The sequence below is a fragment of the Schistocerca gregaria genome, chromosome 4, assembly GCF_023897955.1.
Source record: "Schistocerca gregaria isolate iqSchGreg1 chromosome 4, iqSchGreg1.2, whole genome shotgun sequence".
Taxonomy (NCBI): Eukaryota; Metazoa; Arthropoda; class Insecta; order Orthoptera; family Acrididae; genus Schistocerca; species Schistocerca gregaria.
In genome coordinates this window covers 286,421,630-286,439,440 of record NC_064923.1, presented here as the reverse complement: position 1 = coordinate 286,439,440, position 17,811 = coordinate 286,421,630, and the positions used below count along the sequence as shown (strand labels likewise).

General features: G+C 45.9%; 1 protein-coding gene across 1 annotated transcript in view; it reads right to left on the bottom strand.

Annotated features, from left to right (window-relative positions):
- LOC126267945 (keratin-associated protein 10-8-like) overlaps nucleotides 1–17,811 on the bottom strand; it is a 63,549-nt gene that overhangs the window by 19,700 nt on the left and 26,038 nt on the right. Inside the window, exon 2 of the mRNA XM_049973260.1 lies at nucleotides 11,855–12,284. Coding sequence (XP_049829217.1) covers nucleotides 11,855–12,284 — 430 coding nt within the window. The remainder of the gene's footprint in view (nucleotides 1–11,854; nucleotides 12,285–17,811) is intronic.

The window sequence follows — 17,811 nt, the reverse complement described above, 5'->3', positions numbered from 1 at the left end:
TGCAGAAATACTGAGCCATGCTGCCTATATAACCATCCATGATCGAGATACAGAATTTTGTGCAAGAGCTGACCTCTCAATTATGTCCCATAAATGTAGATGGGATTCATGTCGGGCGATCTGAGTGGCCAAACATTCGATCGAAATGTCCAGAATGTACTTGAAAGCAATCGCGAACAATTGCGGCCCGGTGACATGGTGCATGGTCATCTTAAAACTTCGATCGTTGTTTGGAAACATGAAGTCCATGAATAGCTGCAAATAGTCTCCAAGTAGCCCAATATTCAGAGGACCCAGTCAATTCCATGTAGACGAAGCCCACACCAGGTGGCACAGTGTCTTTTTGTCGACTTGGGTCGATGGCTTCGTGGGGTCTGTGCTACGCTTGATCTCTACCATCTGTTCTTAGTAACTGAAACAGACTCATCTGACCAGGCCACAGTTTTTCAGTCGTTCAATGTCCAACCGATATGGTCACAAGTCTAGGAGAGGCGCTGCAGGCCATGTCGTGTTGTTAGCAAAGGCACTCACTTCTGTCGTCTGCTGCCGTCGCCCATTAACGCCAAATTTCGCCGCACTGTCCAAACGGGTACGTTCGCCGTACTCCCACATTGATTTATGTGGTTATTTTACGCAGTTTAGCTTGTCTGTTAGTCCTGACAATTCTGTGAAAACGTTGCTGTTTTCGGTCGTGAAGCGAAGGTTGTCGGCCACTGCCTTGTCCGTTGTGAGGGTTAGTGCCTGAAATGTCCGTGGGGAGGGTTATGCCTGAAATTTGGTGTTCTCAGTACACTCTTGACACTGAGGATCTTGGAATATTGAATTCCCTAAAAGTTTCCAAAATGGAATGCCCCATGCTTCTAGCTACAGTTATCATTCCGCGTTCAACGTCTGTTAATTCCCGTCGTGTAGCCATAGTCACGTCGGAAACCTTTTCCCTTGAATCACCAGAATACAAATGACAGCTCCGCCAATGCACGGCCCATTTATACCTTGTGCACACGATACTACCGCCATTATATATCTGCTTATCGCTATACTACGACTGTTGTCACCTCAGTTGTGTTTGACCTTTTCGCACAGATTACGATGAACAAATTTCACATAAGTTCTTGTGTTCTTTTACTCTTGTGTGATTTTAAAAATTTATTTGTGAAATCTAAGTATCTTTGTGTTGCTCTTCATGAAATACGCGCGAGCTGTAGCAACGCTGCGTCCGCTCTCGGTAACTGATTCGTCAGCGTAGATGGCTGCCATGTGGAGGATGCGAGTCTGTGTCCTGTATTCCAGGGATTTTCCGTTGGTGGGAGGAGTAGTACGGGGTGTATTCAGCCTTTTGATACCAACTGAGGAGCTACTTGAATGGGAGGTAACGGCTCTGGGAAGTCGAGAGAGCGGTGTGCGATCACACGCCACTCCATATCCCATTCGCATGCCGCCGAATGACAGAAGGTGAGACAGCGGCCGGGTCGAAGTGGCATCTAATCGTTGACTATAATATGTGTTTACGTTCTGAAACGTGTCATATCGAAACTTCTTAAAACTGTGCACGAAATTACTTGCTCTTTCAGTTATTTCTAGACATTTTTATGGTGACATGAACCATGGACCTTGCCGTTGGTGGGGAGGCTTGCGTGCCTCAGCGATACAGATGGCCGTACCGTATTTGCAACCACAACGGAGGGGTATCTGTTGAGAGGCCAGACAAACGTGTGGTTCCTGAAGAGGGGCAGCAGCCTTTTCAGTAGTTGCAGGGGCAACGGTCTGGACGATTGACTAATCTGGCCTTCTAACACTAACCAAAATGGCCTTGCTGTTCTGGTACTGCGAACGGCTGAAAGCAAGGGGAAACTACAGCCGTAATATTTCCCGAGGGCATGCAGCTTTACTGTATTATTAAATGATGATGGCGTCCTCTTGGGTAAAATATACCGGAGGTAAAATAGACCCCCATTCGGATCTCCGGGTGGGGACTACTCAAGAGGACGACGTTATCAGGAGAAAGAAAACTGGCGTTCTACGGATCGGAGCGTGGAATGTCAGATCCCTTAATCGGACAGGCAGATAAGAAAATTTAAAAAGGGAAATGGATAGGTTAAAGTTAGATATAGTGGGAATTAGTGAAGTTCGGTGGCAGGAGGAACAAGACTTTTGGTCAGGTGAATACAGGGTTATAAATACAAAATCAAATAGGGGTAATGCAGAAGTACGCTTAATAATGAATAGGAAAATAGGAGTATGGGTAAGCTACTTCCAACAGCATAGTGAACGCATTACTGTGGCCAAGATAGACACGAAGCCCACGTCTACGACAGTAGTACAAGTTTATATGCCAACTAGCTCTGCAGATGATGAAGAAATTAAGGAAATGTATGATGAGATAAAAGAAATTGTTCAGGTAGTGAAGGGAGACGAAAATTTAATAGTCATGGGTGACTGGAATTCGAGAGTAGGAAAAGGGATAGAAGGAAACATAGTGGGTGAATATGGATTGGGGGAGAGAAATGAAAGAGGAAGCCGTCTGGTAGAATTTTGCACAGAGCATAACATAATCATAGCTAACACTTGGTTCAAGAATCATCAAGACTCTGACCACAATCTGTTGGTTATGAACTGTAGATTAAAACTAAAGAAACTGCAAAAAGGTGGGAATTTAAGGAGATGGGACCTGGATAAACTGACTAAACCAGAGGTTGTACAGAGTTTCCGGGACAGCATAAGGGAACAATTGTTACAAGTGGGGAAAAGAAATACAGTAGAAGAAGAATGGGTATTCTGAGGGATGAAGTAGTGAAGGCAGCAGAGGATCAAGTAGGCAAAAAGACGAGGGCTAGTAGAAATCCTTGGGTAACGGAAGAAATATTGAATTTAATTGGTCAAAGGAGAAAATACAAAAATACAGTAAATGAACCGGCAAAAGGGAATACAAACGTCTCAAAAATGAGATCGACAGGAAGCGCAAAACGGCTAAGCAGGGATGGCTCGAGGACAAATGTAAGGATGTAGAGGCTTATCTCGCTAGGGGTAAGATAGATACTGCCTACAGGAAAATTAAAGAGACCTTTGGAGATAAGAGTACCACATGTATGAATATCAAGAGCTCAGATGGAAATCCAGTTCTAAGCAAAGAAGGGAAAGCAGAAAGGTGGAAGGAGTATATAGAGGGTCTATAAGCTCTTCTCGCCAACGTGCGCAAAAGAGCTTATGCCATTTCAGATGGAGAAAGCTTGACACAAGAATTGGACCATCTTAAGATTGTGTTCAAGCAGAATGACTATACAGATAAACAGATCCGTCGTGCTTTCCAGTTTGGACCTTTGCCTGAACCACCAGAAGATACCTGCAAATCGGTAGCTTTTCTGCCTTTTGCTGGGAGCATTTCCTCGAAGATAGGAAGGATTCTGAAAAGATATCACATCAAAAGTATTTTTCGTCCGCCAGCCAAGATTAGAGCGCTCCTTGGCTCTGTTAATGATGACTTGGGTTTGAGGAAGCCCGGTGTTTACAAGATCCCTTGCCACTGTGGAAAGGCTTATATTGGTCAGACAATCCGGACCATTCAGGTGCGATGTGTTGAGCATCAGCGGCACACAAGGCTGCTTCAACCTGAGAAGTCTGCAGTGGCGGAACACTGTCTCACCGAGGGACACAGAATACTATATGACGAGACACAAATGGTTGCCGCTGCATCTCGCTATTGGGACTGTATTTTAAAAGAATCCATAGAGATTCGGTTATCTGACAATCTTATTAATAGAGACAAGGGTTTTCTTTTAAGTAAGACTTGGGACCCAGTGTTATCTGACATTAAAAAACAACGGTCTGTGGTTGTATCGTCGGAATAAAAAAAAAATTATTTATTTTTATTTTTTAATTTTTGACAGCGATATCTCGATTTCGCCTGTTTCCATCACTGGCGGCGAGGTATGTCTACTATGCTAGAGGGCAGTTACGGCACCTTCTGGCGCACGCGTTATGGGTCTTCTTCGGCCTATATAGGGGCCGCCGCTTGAGCTGGGAAGTCAGTTCATAACTTTGTTGAGATGTCGTTGTAGGCTGTAGGCTAGGTAATTAATGTTCCTGCCACTGAGATAGAGTGCTGTATCATCAGCGTATAAGGCTATATTGCCACCTGGCTCTTTCGGGATGTCATTGGTATACAGAAGATATAGGGGGGGGGGGCAAGCACAGATCCCTGTGGGACACCTGCTTCTATATGTTTCATGCCACTTTTGCCTTTTCTATGTATGAGTAGAATTTTCTGTCAGAGAGGAAAGACTGAATGATTTTCAGCAGGTGGAGAGGGCAGTTGAGTTTGGAAATCTTATATAGCAAGCAGTCATGCCAGACACGATCAAAAGCCTTTTCAATGTCCAAGAAAATAGCTGCGGTGCTGTTGCCCTGGCTCTTCTCCGTGCAGACGTGCTCCACCAGCACGAAAACCAAATTGTTCGGGGATGATGATGTTGTTTATGGATAGAAATTGGAGTAGGGAGTTTTGTATAAGAATTTCGAGAAGTTTGGAGAGATGACATAATAAGGAGATAGGGCGGTGGTTTTGTGGAAACAACTGATCTTTATTGGGCTTTGGAATGGAAATAGCTTTTGCAACCTTCCAGGTTTAAGGGAAATATTGTGTGGAGAGGCAACTGTTTAGGATGGCTGTAAGGTGAGAGATAGCAGGTTGAGGAAGGTTTCTAAGAAAGGGGGGTTTGATGTTATCGGGACCAGGGGCTTTTGCATTGCCGATTCGCCTGATGAGAACAGAGACTGCACGTTCAGTGGTCGGCACAAAGTTGGTGACGCGTCTGGCACGAAGTGTTCGATGTAGGTGACGCTCAACTCTGCGCTCCAGGGCTTCTGCTTCTTCCTCGTCTTCATCGATTATATTCTCTTGGAACTGCAGCTCGAGCGTGTTTGCCATGGCGGTTGCTTTGTCATGTGGGGTATAAACTAAACCGTTTTGCTCATGAAGTGGTCTGGTGGCTTTTTGGGGTTGCCGTCTGGATCTGATAATTCCCCAGAATTTTTCGGGATTTTGCTGTGCTGTTTGCAGGCTTTGCTCCCACCTAGCACTTCGTAGCAGTTTAAGTCTGGTCTGGATTTCCCTGGCCATCCTAAACATGCGTCTCCTGTCTTGGGGGTCACGAAAAGTTTGCCATCTCTTGCGCGTTCTGTTCTTGTCCGCATTTAGTTGCGCAAGGTCTGGGGGCAGGTTGCTCCGTCCGCTGTTGTGCGTTATTTTGATGGTTAATGCTTCCCCGCATGCCGTGATGATTTGGGTTAACTCTGTTATAGCCTGGTCGATTTCTTCTGGGGTCTGCATGTCAGGAGCCTGGTCAGGTATATGTAGAGTGACCAGTTCCTTGTACCTCGCCCAATTTGTGTTGTAGGTTGTAATTATTCTGTTACTTGGAATGTCTTGGTCACCCTCAAATCTTAGAATAACAGGGCTATGGTCTGAATTTAGGCTGTTGATTACCTCTGCCGTTGTGTTGAGGTTAACGTTTTTTAAGAGGAATATGTCCAATTTGTCAGGCAGGCACCTGGAGTCATAGGGGAAATGAGTAGGCTCATCAGTTGAGACAACCCTTACTGCTGGATGGTTATCAAGGTATCTTAGTAGCTTGTTGCCACTTGTGTTTGTAGTACGGCAACCCCATGCCCTGTGCTTGGAATTCAGGTCCCCTCCTATTATGGTTGTGTGGTTTATGTCCAAGAGATCGTCCAGGTCACTGGGAAACAGTCTGGCTTGGGGTGGGTGGTATGCCGCCACCAGAAGTGTGGGGTGGTTGTTAAGAATAACTTCGACTGCTGTTGCCTCTGTGTTTATGAATGATGGTGTTTGTATTATCCTGTGGCATATTCGACTTTTAATGAGAATGGCTGTACCGCCACCTGGTCTGTTAGGGCGGTCATTTCTGGCCAGCACATAATTTCGGACTCGAAAGCTCTCGTCAGGGGCTAGGTGGGTCTCGTTTAGGAGTGCCACATCCACCCCATGGTCATCGAGGAACATCTCGAGCTCAGATCGGTCGTGGGAAACACCGTCAGCGTTCCAGATGGCGATAGTGATATGCTGGTTTTCATTTGCCATTTTGGAGCAGGGGCAAGATGTTTGTGATTATTAGTGTCACTTTACTGAAAAGATCTGGGGCTGCTAAGAACTGATTGATAATTTGTGTTATTTTGGTAACAAAATTTTGAGGAAGAAGGTTTTTGACAAACTGCCAGATTTGTGATAAGATTTGAGGTGTTTGTTCCTGTGAGTCCTCTGTGAAGCTTTGCTGGGCAGTGGTGTTGTCACTGGCGATGCTGGTTTGAGTTGTCACCGCAGGAGCAGTTGGGGGCTCTGTGGCGGCTGCCATTGAAGGACTGGCTGGTGGAGGAGCAGCCTCAGTCGCTGCAGAAGTTGAGGGGAGAGGTGTCGCACTTGTCTGTTCCTTTACAACACAGGTGATGGGGGGAGGTGCGGCTAGCGGCGGATGTGGAGTCACCTTGGAGGGCGGGATTCTGCCAGGTTGTTGTTTTGGGATTGTGGGTGGCCTTTGGGGCTTTGGTTTTGGTGAGTTTGGTGGGATGCGCCCTGTTCTTACTATTTCGGCGAGCGTGGGCTGTGCTTGGGGCGGGGATCGCTCCAGTGGTGGGGAACAGGATGCAACTACTTCCTGTTGTGGTGGGGGAGTTTCTACTGTATTTGTTCCCACCTGTGTTTGTTTTGGCGGAGGGGGGGAGTGTGATGTATCCGCGGGTGGTGGCGGGGGTGGTTTTGTTGCCGCTGCTGTTCGCGGTGTGATGGGTGGTGGGCCCTGTCTGCTGATTGGGGGTGCTCGCCTTCGTTTCCAGGCCTGGACGATCCGTGCTCGCTCTGGGCAGCCCCTGAAGGAGGCTGGATGGTTGCCCCCGCAGTTTGCGCACGTTGCTGGCGCGTCAGGCTTTTTAGTGCAGGCCCCAGAAAGGTGTGGCCCGGCGCATTTCACGCAGCGAGGTCTAAGTCCACACTGTGACGCCCCATGCCCAAAGCGTTGACACAGATAACATTGCGTCGGTCCGTTAGGTCTTTTGTATAGCTCCACCGTGACCTGCATGTGTAGCAGCTGTGTAACTTTGAATATTTTGCGGGCCACTGCAGTGTTCAGGAGATTCACTTGAAAATTGGCCGTTTTTATTCTGGGGGCCGAGACTGTTTCGCCGTATTCGTTTACAATGGTCTGCGGTTTCGTTTGCTGAAACACGTCCTGCACTTGAAACCCTTTCTCAATTAGGGCGTTTTTGACATCGTCTGTCGTCCAGTATGGAGTGAGCTTTTTAATGACGACCTTAAGCGTCCCTTTCGGGTCGTCATTGTATGTAAAGAATTCGATCTTCCGTTTTCGAAATTCTTCCTTGAGGAAATGGAAGTCTTCTGGATTTGTTGCCTGGTATACGATGCTGTCACCCTTGCAGGATGTGCTTAGTGCACCTTTCAGCTTCCCTTGTATCTGACCGATGAGGGTAGTGTACCCTTTGGTCTCAAAAACTGTTATCGGTGGCACCCTTCTGCCTCTGGGCTGGCGCTGAGTTTGTGTCATTTCTGGGGGTACCGTTGTGTTTTGAGCGCCTTGCGCCCTTCCGACGTCTACAATTTGATTTTGATTTTGATTTTTGGACGCATCTGCGGTCGTAGTCCTCTTTCTATCACATAATCAAGCAAAATTCACAAACATTCTATGAATCATCTCATTCATCACCGTACCAGCTCATCAATACACTGGGACGAAACCCTCACCCTCAACTCAGAGCTCCAATCAACACACTCCATCGCCTCTACAGGCGGTAACCATCTTCTCATCCTCATAAAACAGGATACTCATCTCCACCTCTATCAACGTAATCATCACTAACATCATCCATCCGGGGGGACAATCCCCAAGCCAATACTACACACAAGCCATATTCGAACTCATAGGATCATTTCGTGAGACAGAGCGTTGAAAGAACGCTGGCTCTCCAAAACTAACATGGGTGCAAACCCAGCCATTTCATCTCTCTGGGAAGTCAGTTCCGGCGAGATCGTGCACCAGCACTCTCCCCTGAAGATGGCGGCCAGTTGGACCGCGGAAATATTGTGTCATGAAGACGTTATGATCCGGCTGCATACCCGAGAAGAATATTATCAATTATTACGCCGGGAAAGCCTTCGTAGTCACAAAGAGAAATTTGTTAACGTCTATTGAAATGTGGGTGGTGAGCCTTTCGTCTAGAAGAGAATATAAAAGAATTTTTTATGGCCAAGATCACGTTCAAAACTCTTTTTTTATCAATTTCGGCAGATAAGACTATTATCTTCAGATCTTTAAAAACTTTTTTGGTAGTACGTCAGGTTCCATTGTGTGTTCATTTCTCTTGCCATGTTAACATTTTTGCGGAAAGTATATTGCATATTCCACAGAGGTTTCTCAAAAATAAAGTTACAAACAGGTTTTTTCACAAGTAAGAATATATACAATCCCGCCCGGTTGGCCCTGCTTTTCGGGGAAGGAGAGCCTGGTCCCCGGCACGAATCCGCCCAGCGGATTTGTGTCGAGGTCCGGTGAACCGGCCAGTCTGTGGATGGTTTTCCATCTGCCTCGGTGAATGCGGGCTGGTTCTCGTTATTCCGCCTCAGTTACACTATGTCGGCGATTGCTGCGCAAACAAGTTCTCCACGTACGCATACACCACTATTACTCTACCACGCAAACATAGGGGTTACACTTGTCTGGTGTGAGACGTTCCCTGGGGGGTTCACCGGGGGCCGAACCGCACAATAATCCTGGGTTCGGTGTAGGGTGGCGGTGGGGTGAAGTGGACTGCGGTAGTCGTCGTGGGGTTGTGGACCACTGCGGCTGCGGCGGGGACGGAGCCCCTCCGTCGTTTCTAGGTCCCCGGTTAACATACAATACAATACAAGAACATATACAACGAAATGCACCGCGTGGAACTTGGCATGGATATAGCATGTTAGTGTTGTTGCTGTAAACTGTATTCGCAGTTCTGGGTGAGTGCAGTGCGTACATTATTTCTAAAGGGAGCAGTTTGTGTTGTGATAAGTTTGGAAAATGTTTTGATAGCGTAGTTTTATCTTTTCGTTTTCACAAACTTATCAAAACACAAACTATTTCCATCTGAACTAATGTATGAGTTGCACTTAGCCAGAAGTGTGAATGCAGTTTACAGTAACGACATTAACAGATGTTTACTGTAGTCTTTATCCATGGACAATAACTGAGGAATGCGTACTCCTTTGTTTGCTGGACTCTATAGGTCTTTTAATAGCAAGGAACCTGCAGTGGAAGAGATGTTTTACAGTAGCGAAGATGAAAAAGACTGTAACTTTTAAGGTATATATTTTGGAGTCTGTATTTAGTGAGCATTTTTGTCTTGTTTTGGTCGATAATATCATTTCTCAAAATAGGAAATACTTTTTTAACACCGGGCCTATGACCCAGCCTTCCGATTTATTTTCCACCATGGCCTTACTTCGGCACACGCTGCTCTATTAGCAATATTGCTCATATGTACCACAACATACTTGGTGATCAGAAAGTCAGTATAAATTTGAAAACTGAAAAAATCACGGAATAATATTGATAGAGAGGTACAAATTGACACACTTGCTTGGAATGACATGGGGTTTGACTGTTTGGTTGGCACTTAGCTATCCGTACAAAATCCATCGGCATCATGAACTGTTACCTGGCGATTTAGTGAAGCGGAGGCCATTTGCGGTGTGGGCGTTTCAAAAGATGGCGGAAGATGACGATTGGTTGAGTAACGTGTTGTGGACCGACGAAGCTTATTTCGCGCTCCGAGGATCTGTCATCGCCCACAACTGCAGAATTTGGGCTACCGAAAATCCTAGAACTGTTGTGGAAACTCCATTGCACGATGAGAAAGTCACGGTAAGGGTTGGATTTACATCTACCGTTATCGAGCTTTTTTTCTTCGAAGAAATGTGTGATTCTGGTTTTGTAACTGCTACCGTGATGGGTAAGAGGTACTCCGATATGTTACAGAATAGCATCATCCCCAGCCTGGCTGATAAACACCTGCTGGAACGTACGATGTTTCTGCAGGATGGCGCTCCACACCATATTGCTAGACGCATGAAAGATCTCTTGCGCGCGTAGTTTGGTGATGATCGTGTGCTCAGCCGCCACTTTCGTCATACTTGGCCTCCCAGGTCCCCAGACCTCAGTCAGTGTGATTATTGGCTTTGGGGTTACCTGAAGTCGCAAGCGTATCGTGATCGACCGACATCTCTAGGGATGCTGAAAGACAAGATCCGACGCCAATGCCTCACCGTAACTCCGGACATACTTTACAGTGCTACTCACAATATTATTCCTCGACTACAGCTATTGTTGAGGACTGATGGTGGACATATTGAGCATTTCCTGTAAAGAAGATCATCTTTGCTTTGTCTTACTTTGTTATGGTAATTATTGCTATTCTGATCAGATGAAGCGCCATCTGTCGGACATTTTTTGAACTTTTGTATTTTTTGGTTCTAATAAAACCCCATGCCATTCCAAGCACGTGTGTCTGTCTACATTACCTCTCTGTCTACATTATTCCGTAGTTTATTAAGTTTTCAAATATATACTGACTTTTTGATCACCCGGTAGTTATTTATTGCGGCCACACTGCTGCAATATTGGCAGTAACATAACTGTGACTACTCATTACCGTAAAACAGGGGCGGGCAAAAAAGTTGCACGCGGCTCGTGAGCGCACAGCGCTGCACGTTTGCTGTTCGCGCGCAGTCGTCGAATGGGGCAGTGGCGACAGCAGGCAGGTTGCGGCAGTGTACTGCCAGGTAAGCCGCGGGCGTTGATGTGAACCGACCACTACGTAGTGAACGTTGTATTTCAAAAACCGGAAAATGCAGAGTGAAACAAGGAAACGGAGAATTGGAGATTTGCTATCTTTTAAAAAGTAATGGGAGAATCATTTTTTCTTTGTGCATCAACTTGAAAATTCGAAATGTTTAATATGTGGCAGTATTCTCACTGGTCAGCGGAAGTTTAGTATTGAAGGCTATTATAATAAATTTCACAAGGACGAGTACACTTTATTGTCGGATTCTGAGCGGATGGGGAAACTGACTGAGCTTAAGAAGAGCGATCTGACGATATTAGATGAATCTGTCCTAGTTGCTGTTGTCACGAGAGATCTGCGACTTTCCTTCGTCATGTCTGTCATCTCACTGATTTAACATTTTATGGAGCACTGTTTTCAATTTTTCAGGACGACAACAATAATAGGCCAGCGGACGTGCAAGTTATAAAATTGCACTTAATATCGCGAGAGCTGGAAAACCATTTGCTGAATTAATAAGCCTCGGTTAAGAGCAAACTTAAGTGATGAAAATTTACGTAACTGTTTGCGTTTGTCTGTATGTGGAAGTTTTGTTCCAGATATTAAACGTATTGTAAACTCCACATGTGATAATTAAATAAAACGTATCGTAGTTAATAGGTACTCTTTCAAACCATGATTTCTTTCAAGCACTCCTACTAACCTTGCTCCATCATTCAATAAACCAAGCTAGGAAACAAAACGCACTACGGAGGAAGGAGTGGACAGAAGGTATGGTGGGGAGGGAAGATAAGCGGGTGGCCAGCTTGCCCCTGTGTGCACGCAGAACACCTGTTAATTGCACGCGTGCAAGTGCACCGCACACGTGCGGGATTCCTGCCCGCCCCTGCCGTAAAACATGGTCCGTGTAACCCCTACTTTTGGTACTTGATGGCAGCACGCTGCCGAAAGGCATCGAGTTAGTAACTACTGGGAAAAAACCACTGAAATGGGAAAAAGTTTCGAAGCTTACCTGCTGGCAAAAGTCCAGCCCGGGAGCTGTGTTGAAGTAGACGAACTTGAGGGCGGAGCTGGGCCGGACTTCGTGCACGGCGACGTTGACGATGCGGGGCCGCTGGTCGACGCACGGCACCCTGGGAGCGCGCGGCGCGTAGACGGGCATGCAGAGCGGCGTGCACGAGGGCCGCGGGCAGGGGGGCGGCTTGACGCACACCTGGTTGCTGGGGCACGTGGGCGCCGTGCACGGCAGGCAGCCCTTGGGCGGGCAGCAGCGCGGCTTGGGCCGGCACGGCGGGCACAGCACCGGCGGGCACGGGTAAGGCGGGCAGCACGGCGGCGGGCAGCAGCGCGGCTTGCACGTCAGCACCGCGCTCGGCTGGCACGGCGGGCAGTTGGGCGGGTTCGGGAACGGGAAGCACGGCAGCGGTCGCACGCAGCACCCTCTGCAACACCACGACGCCTCCGTTACATCCGGACCCTTTTCTGTCTCCTCACTTCTTTGCTACCTCAACGGTACAGCGCGTAAGGGTGCGCACAGCAAAAGCGGTTACCACGTAGCGGAGGCCAGCGCGAAGCGGCTTGATCCACCGCGGAAAACATCCCCTGTTGTTTAACAAGGGAACGTCCCCATTGCAACCCCTTGGATTTAGTTCTAAGTTGGCACAGTGGATAGGCCTTGAAAAACTGAACACAGGTCTATCGAGAAAACAAGAAGAAGTTGTATGGAACTATGAAAAAAATAAGCAAAATATACAAACTGAGTAGTCCATGCTAAAGATAAGCAACATCAAGGACATTGTGAGCTTGGGAGCGCCGTGGTCCCGTGGTTAGCGTGAGCAGTTGCGGAATTAGAGGCCCATGGTTCAAATCTTCCCTCGAGTGAAAAGTTTAATTTTTATTTTGAGACAATTATTATCTGACAAACTGTTATGTTTTCATCACTTTTTTGGGAGTGATTATCACATCCACAAGAAAACCTAAATCTGGCAAGGTAGAAGAATCTTTTTATCCATTCGCCAAGTGTACAAGTTAGGTGGGTCCACAACATATTCCTGTCATGTGACGCACATGACGTCAACAGTGTCGTATAGAATATACCAGACGTGTTTTCCTGTGGAGGAATCGGTTGACCTATGATCTTGCGATCAAATGTTTTCGGTTCCCATTGGAGAGGCACGTCCTTTTGTCTACTCAAAAATGGCTCTGAGCACTATGGGACTTAACATCTATGGTCATCAGTCCCTTAGAACTTAGAACTACTTAAACCTAACTAACCAAAGTACATCACACAACACCCAGTCATTACGGGCCAGACAAAATCCCTGACCCCGCAGGGAATCGAACCCGGGCGCGGGAAGCTTGAACGCTACCGCACGACCACGAGCTGCGGACCTTTCGTCTACTAATCGCACGGTTTTGCGGTGCGGTCGCAAAACACAAACACTAAACCTATTCCAGTGAACAGAGACGTCAATGAACGAATGGACAGACAATAACTTTGCGAAAATAAAAAAAGTTAACTTTTCTCTCGAGGGAAGACTAGAACCAAGAACCTCTCGTTCCGCAGCTCCTCACGCTAACCACGGGACCACGGCGCTCCAGAGCTTGCACAATCCTTCATGTTGCCTATCTTGCGCATGGACTACTTAGTTTGTATACTTTGCTTATTTTTGTCATAGTTCCACACAACTTCTTCCTGTTTTCTCGAATGACCTGTGTTCAGTTTTTCAAGGCCTATCCACTGTGCTAACTTATAACTAAATCTGAGGGGGGTGCGATGGGGAGGATCCCTTGTAAGAGGCAACAGCGTGGGGCCGCTGACTGGTTCGGCACCGCCCCTGATGGCGAGGCAAAATGTACATGACATTCTTTGCTCATGTACTGTGCTGATAGAATCGAGGTGCGTGACCTTAATTCACATAACACATTGAATTTTTCTTTTGACTTGGAAGGAAGTCTCTGTTTATCTCCAATCTCGAGAAAATTGATTTTGTGTAGCACACTTAGTTCTGACAGCGAACACCAGTGATAAAGGTAGAGTCAATTATTCACAACACACCTCCTATCTCATAAACCATATGATATACCGACATAACATTTTGGAAAATGATAACACTCAAAGAGTAGAGTATTTTGCTATATGGTTAATATGTGAAATTTCATTATCTAATGCATTATTCAAGTAATTATAGATCCTTTTAGAGAACAATGGGATTTCTGAGGGCCTTCGATAGCTGGTGAAACGAGAATTGTTATGATTTTAACACAACATAAGTGAAGAAATTACACGAAATTATTCGAAATATCACGAATAACTGTGACCATTAACAAAATGGTGGCCACTTGACCATGAAACCGATATACACTATGTGATAAAAAGTATCGGGACACCTGGCTGAAAATGACTAACAAGTTCGTGGCGCCCTCCATCGGTAACGCTGGAATTCAACATGGTGTCGGCCCACCCTTAGCCTTGACGACAGCTTCCACTCTTGCGGGCACACCTTCAGTCAGGGACTGGAAGGTTTCTTGGGGAATGGCAGCCCATTGTTCACGGGTTGCTGCACTGAGGAGAGCTATCGATGTCGGTCGGTGAGGCCTGGTTCGAAGTCGGAGTTCCAAAACATCCCAAAGGTGTTCTACAGGATTCAGGTCAGCACTTTGTGCAGCCCAGTCCATTACAGGGATGTTATTGTCGTGTAGCCACTCCGCCTTAGGCACTACACACGTTGGCAGATGACTTTCACAGGGCATTCGCCATACCCACACCCTGTTTTCGTATCGCCAAGTTGTGCACCGTGATTCGTCACTCCACCCATCGTTTTTCCATTGTTCAATCGTCCAATGTTTACGCTCCTTACAGCAAGCGAGGCGTCGTTTGGTATTTACCGGCGTGATGTTTGGCTTATGAGCACTCGCTCGACCTTGAAATCCAAGTTTTTCAGCTCCCGCCTAACCACAGGCACCGACTCCATGGTCTTGAGGGGGTCCGAGCCCCTTCAAAAATTCGTTTGGGGGGCGGGGGCCGAGACCCTCAATAATTTAAGAAAATTATTAGTTATATTATGCATTGTAAGATCACAAAATTACGTTGAATTTTTTTTATTTTCCTTGTCTGACGATTATTACCTTTGAAAATAAATTCATCAATGAGTTAAAATAAATAATTATTACAGAAATAAGCAGGTTAACTGCGAGTGGCATGAATCATGATAGTGTTACGATGCTGCGGGCACACTTAGAATTTGTGACGGTGCGCGAAACTTCGGGTAAAGTTATGGCGCCTGCGGGCCTGCGCTGTGGCCGCGGCGACATCAAAAGGACTGTAGCAGAAGCGCCTGGAGCCCTGCGCCTCGCGTCGCCCTGACGCTTCGAGACATTACGACGCCGTGTCTATATAAAGCCCACCCTGCTGTCACAGTTATTCAGTGTGGGTAGTTTGGTTCAATGCATGCTGCAGACGCGTTTAGTGTTCCGACTTTAGTGTCTAGTGGACTATTTTATTCCTTTACTTTAGCTTCTTAGTGTATTGTGAATTAAGTTCGCAATGGATAAATTTGTTACCAAAAAGACGCGTTTGGGATTTGTTGATACTGCAAGTCAACCTCCAACAATTGTTGTGTCGTCAATTGCTTCATCGTCTTCATGCGAGAACCCTCCACAGTCGAAACCTGGACAATCCGGTAAGGGAAGATCATTTCAGAAGTCTTGGTTGATCAAATATACATGGCTAGAATATGAAGCATCTACCGAATTTTTTTTTTTTTTTTTTGCAATACCTACAAAGAACCAGATGCTAAAAATCGATTACAATTTTCTTCGAAAAAAGAAAATGCATTTACTTTCGTAGGGTTTTCTAACTGGAAAAAGGCTTTGAAAAAATTCCGTCTTCATAAAACTAAATTTACGCATAAAGAAGGTGTTCTGAAACGAAATTCTATCACTAACCGAAGGGTGGTATCCCATCTGAATGACATTAGATAGTGATATTATGAAAGGACGTTTAGCTCTTGAGACAATTTTTACTGTCGTGCAATTTCTATGCCGACAACGACTAGCAATTAGAGGGAACGAAGGTGTAGACTCGAAATTTTTTCAATTGTTGGAGCTCCAAAAGAATGACATACCTGAGTTTAAAGATTGGTTAGGGCACGCGGGGTATAAGTGGACGTCCCACAATATTCAAAACGAGATAATTCATCTACTAGGAAAGTCCATGTTAAGAAAAGTATTGACTTCAGTCAGTAAGACTGAAAAAAAAAAATGTTCAAATGGCTCAGAGCACTATGGGACTTAACTTGTAAGGTCATCAGCCCCCTAGAACTTAGAACTACTTAAACGTAACTAACCTAAGGACGTCACCCACATCTATGCCCGAGGCAGGATCGAACCTGTGATCGTAGTGGTCGCGCGGTTCCAGACTGTAGCGCCTAGAACCGCTTGGCCACCCTGGCCGGCTAAGAAGACTGAACATTTTTCTATTATGGTTGATGAAACAAGTGATCCTTCAATTCAAGAACATGTGTCATTTCGTATTTCTATTGTCGATGATTTCTTAATCATCAACGAAGACTTAATTGGTTATACGAGACTCCCAACACTGAATCACAAACTATGTTTAGTATTTTAAAAGACGTTTTTGTTCGTCTTAATTTGTCAATAGATAACTTAAGACTACAGTGCTATGATAGTGCCTCGAATATGAGAGATAAGTTTAGAGGACGAAAAATGTTAGTTTAGGATGTATAACCAAAAGCACGTTATGTGCACTGCACTTCTCACAGTTTAGACCTGGCAGTTGTAGATAGTCTCCGCCATCTTATGCCTGGGAGAGATATTATGGCTTTAGCCAAGGACTCAATAAACACTTAAGGGTATCCAACATAAGGATGGGACTTTTCAGAAGCATACGCTGTGAGACCGCCAACGACCAAGCTGGTTTACGACCCCTTAGCCCGCCTCTATGAACTATGCGAGCTTCTAGTATCTTGAGAATATTGGAAAACTTTCAGGATCTTCCAGAGTTCTTTGAAATATATTCTGCAGAGGACAAAACAGAGGCAGGTTACAAACGTGCAGGCTACCCACAGTCAATGTTACAATTCAAGACATTTCTTTTTTCATCTTTGCATGGTAAATGCAATGAACCCAGTAGTGGATGTCAATGAAAAAATTAATTGCCCTCATCTAAGTGTTGCTGATCTGGAAAATATATATGAGGGTTTGATTTGTACACTACTGGCCATTAAAATTGCTACACCAAGAAGAAATGCAGATGACAAACGGGTGTTCATTGGACAAATATATTATACTATAACTGACATGTGATTACATTTTCACGCAATTTGGATGCATAGATCCTGATAAATCAGTACCCAGAACAACTACCTCTGCCTATAATAAAGGCCTTGATACGCCTGGGCATTGACTCAAACAGAGCTTGGATAGCGGGTACAGGCACAACTGCCCATGCAGCTACAACACGATACCACAGTTCATCAAGAGTAGTGACTGGCGTATTGTGACGAGCCACTTGCTCGGCCACCATTGACCAGACGTTTTCAATTGGTGAGAGATATGGAGAATGTGCTGTCCAGGGCAACAGTCGAACATGTTCTGTATCCAGAAAGGCCCGTACAGGACTTGCAAAATGCGGTCGTGCATTATCCTGCTGAAATGTAGGGTTTCGGAGGGATCAAAATGGTTCAAATGGCTCTGAACACTATGGGACTTAACATCTGTGGTCATCAGTCCCCTAGAACTTAGAACTACTTAAACCTAACTAACCTAAGGACATCACACACACCCATGCCCGAGGCAGGATTCAACCTGAGCGCCTAGAACCGCGAGACCACCGCGGCCGGCTCGCAGGGATCGAATGAAGGGTAGAGCCCCGGGTCGTAACACATCTGAAATGTAACGTCCACTGTTCAAAGTGCCATCAATGCGAACAAGAGGTGACCGAGACGT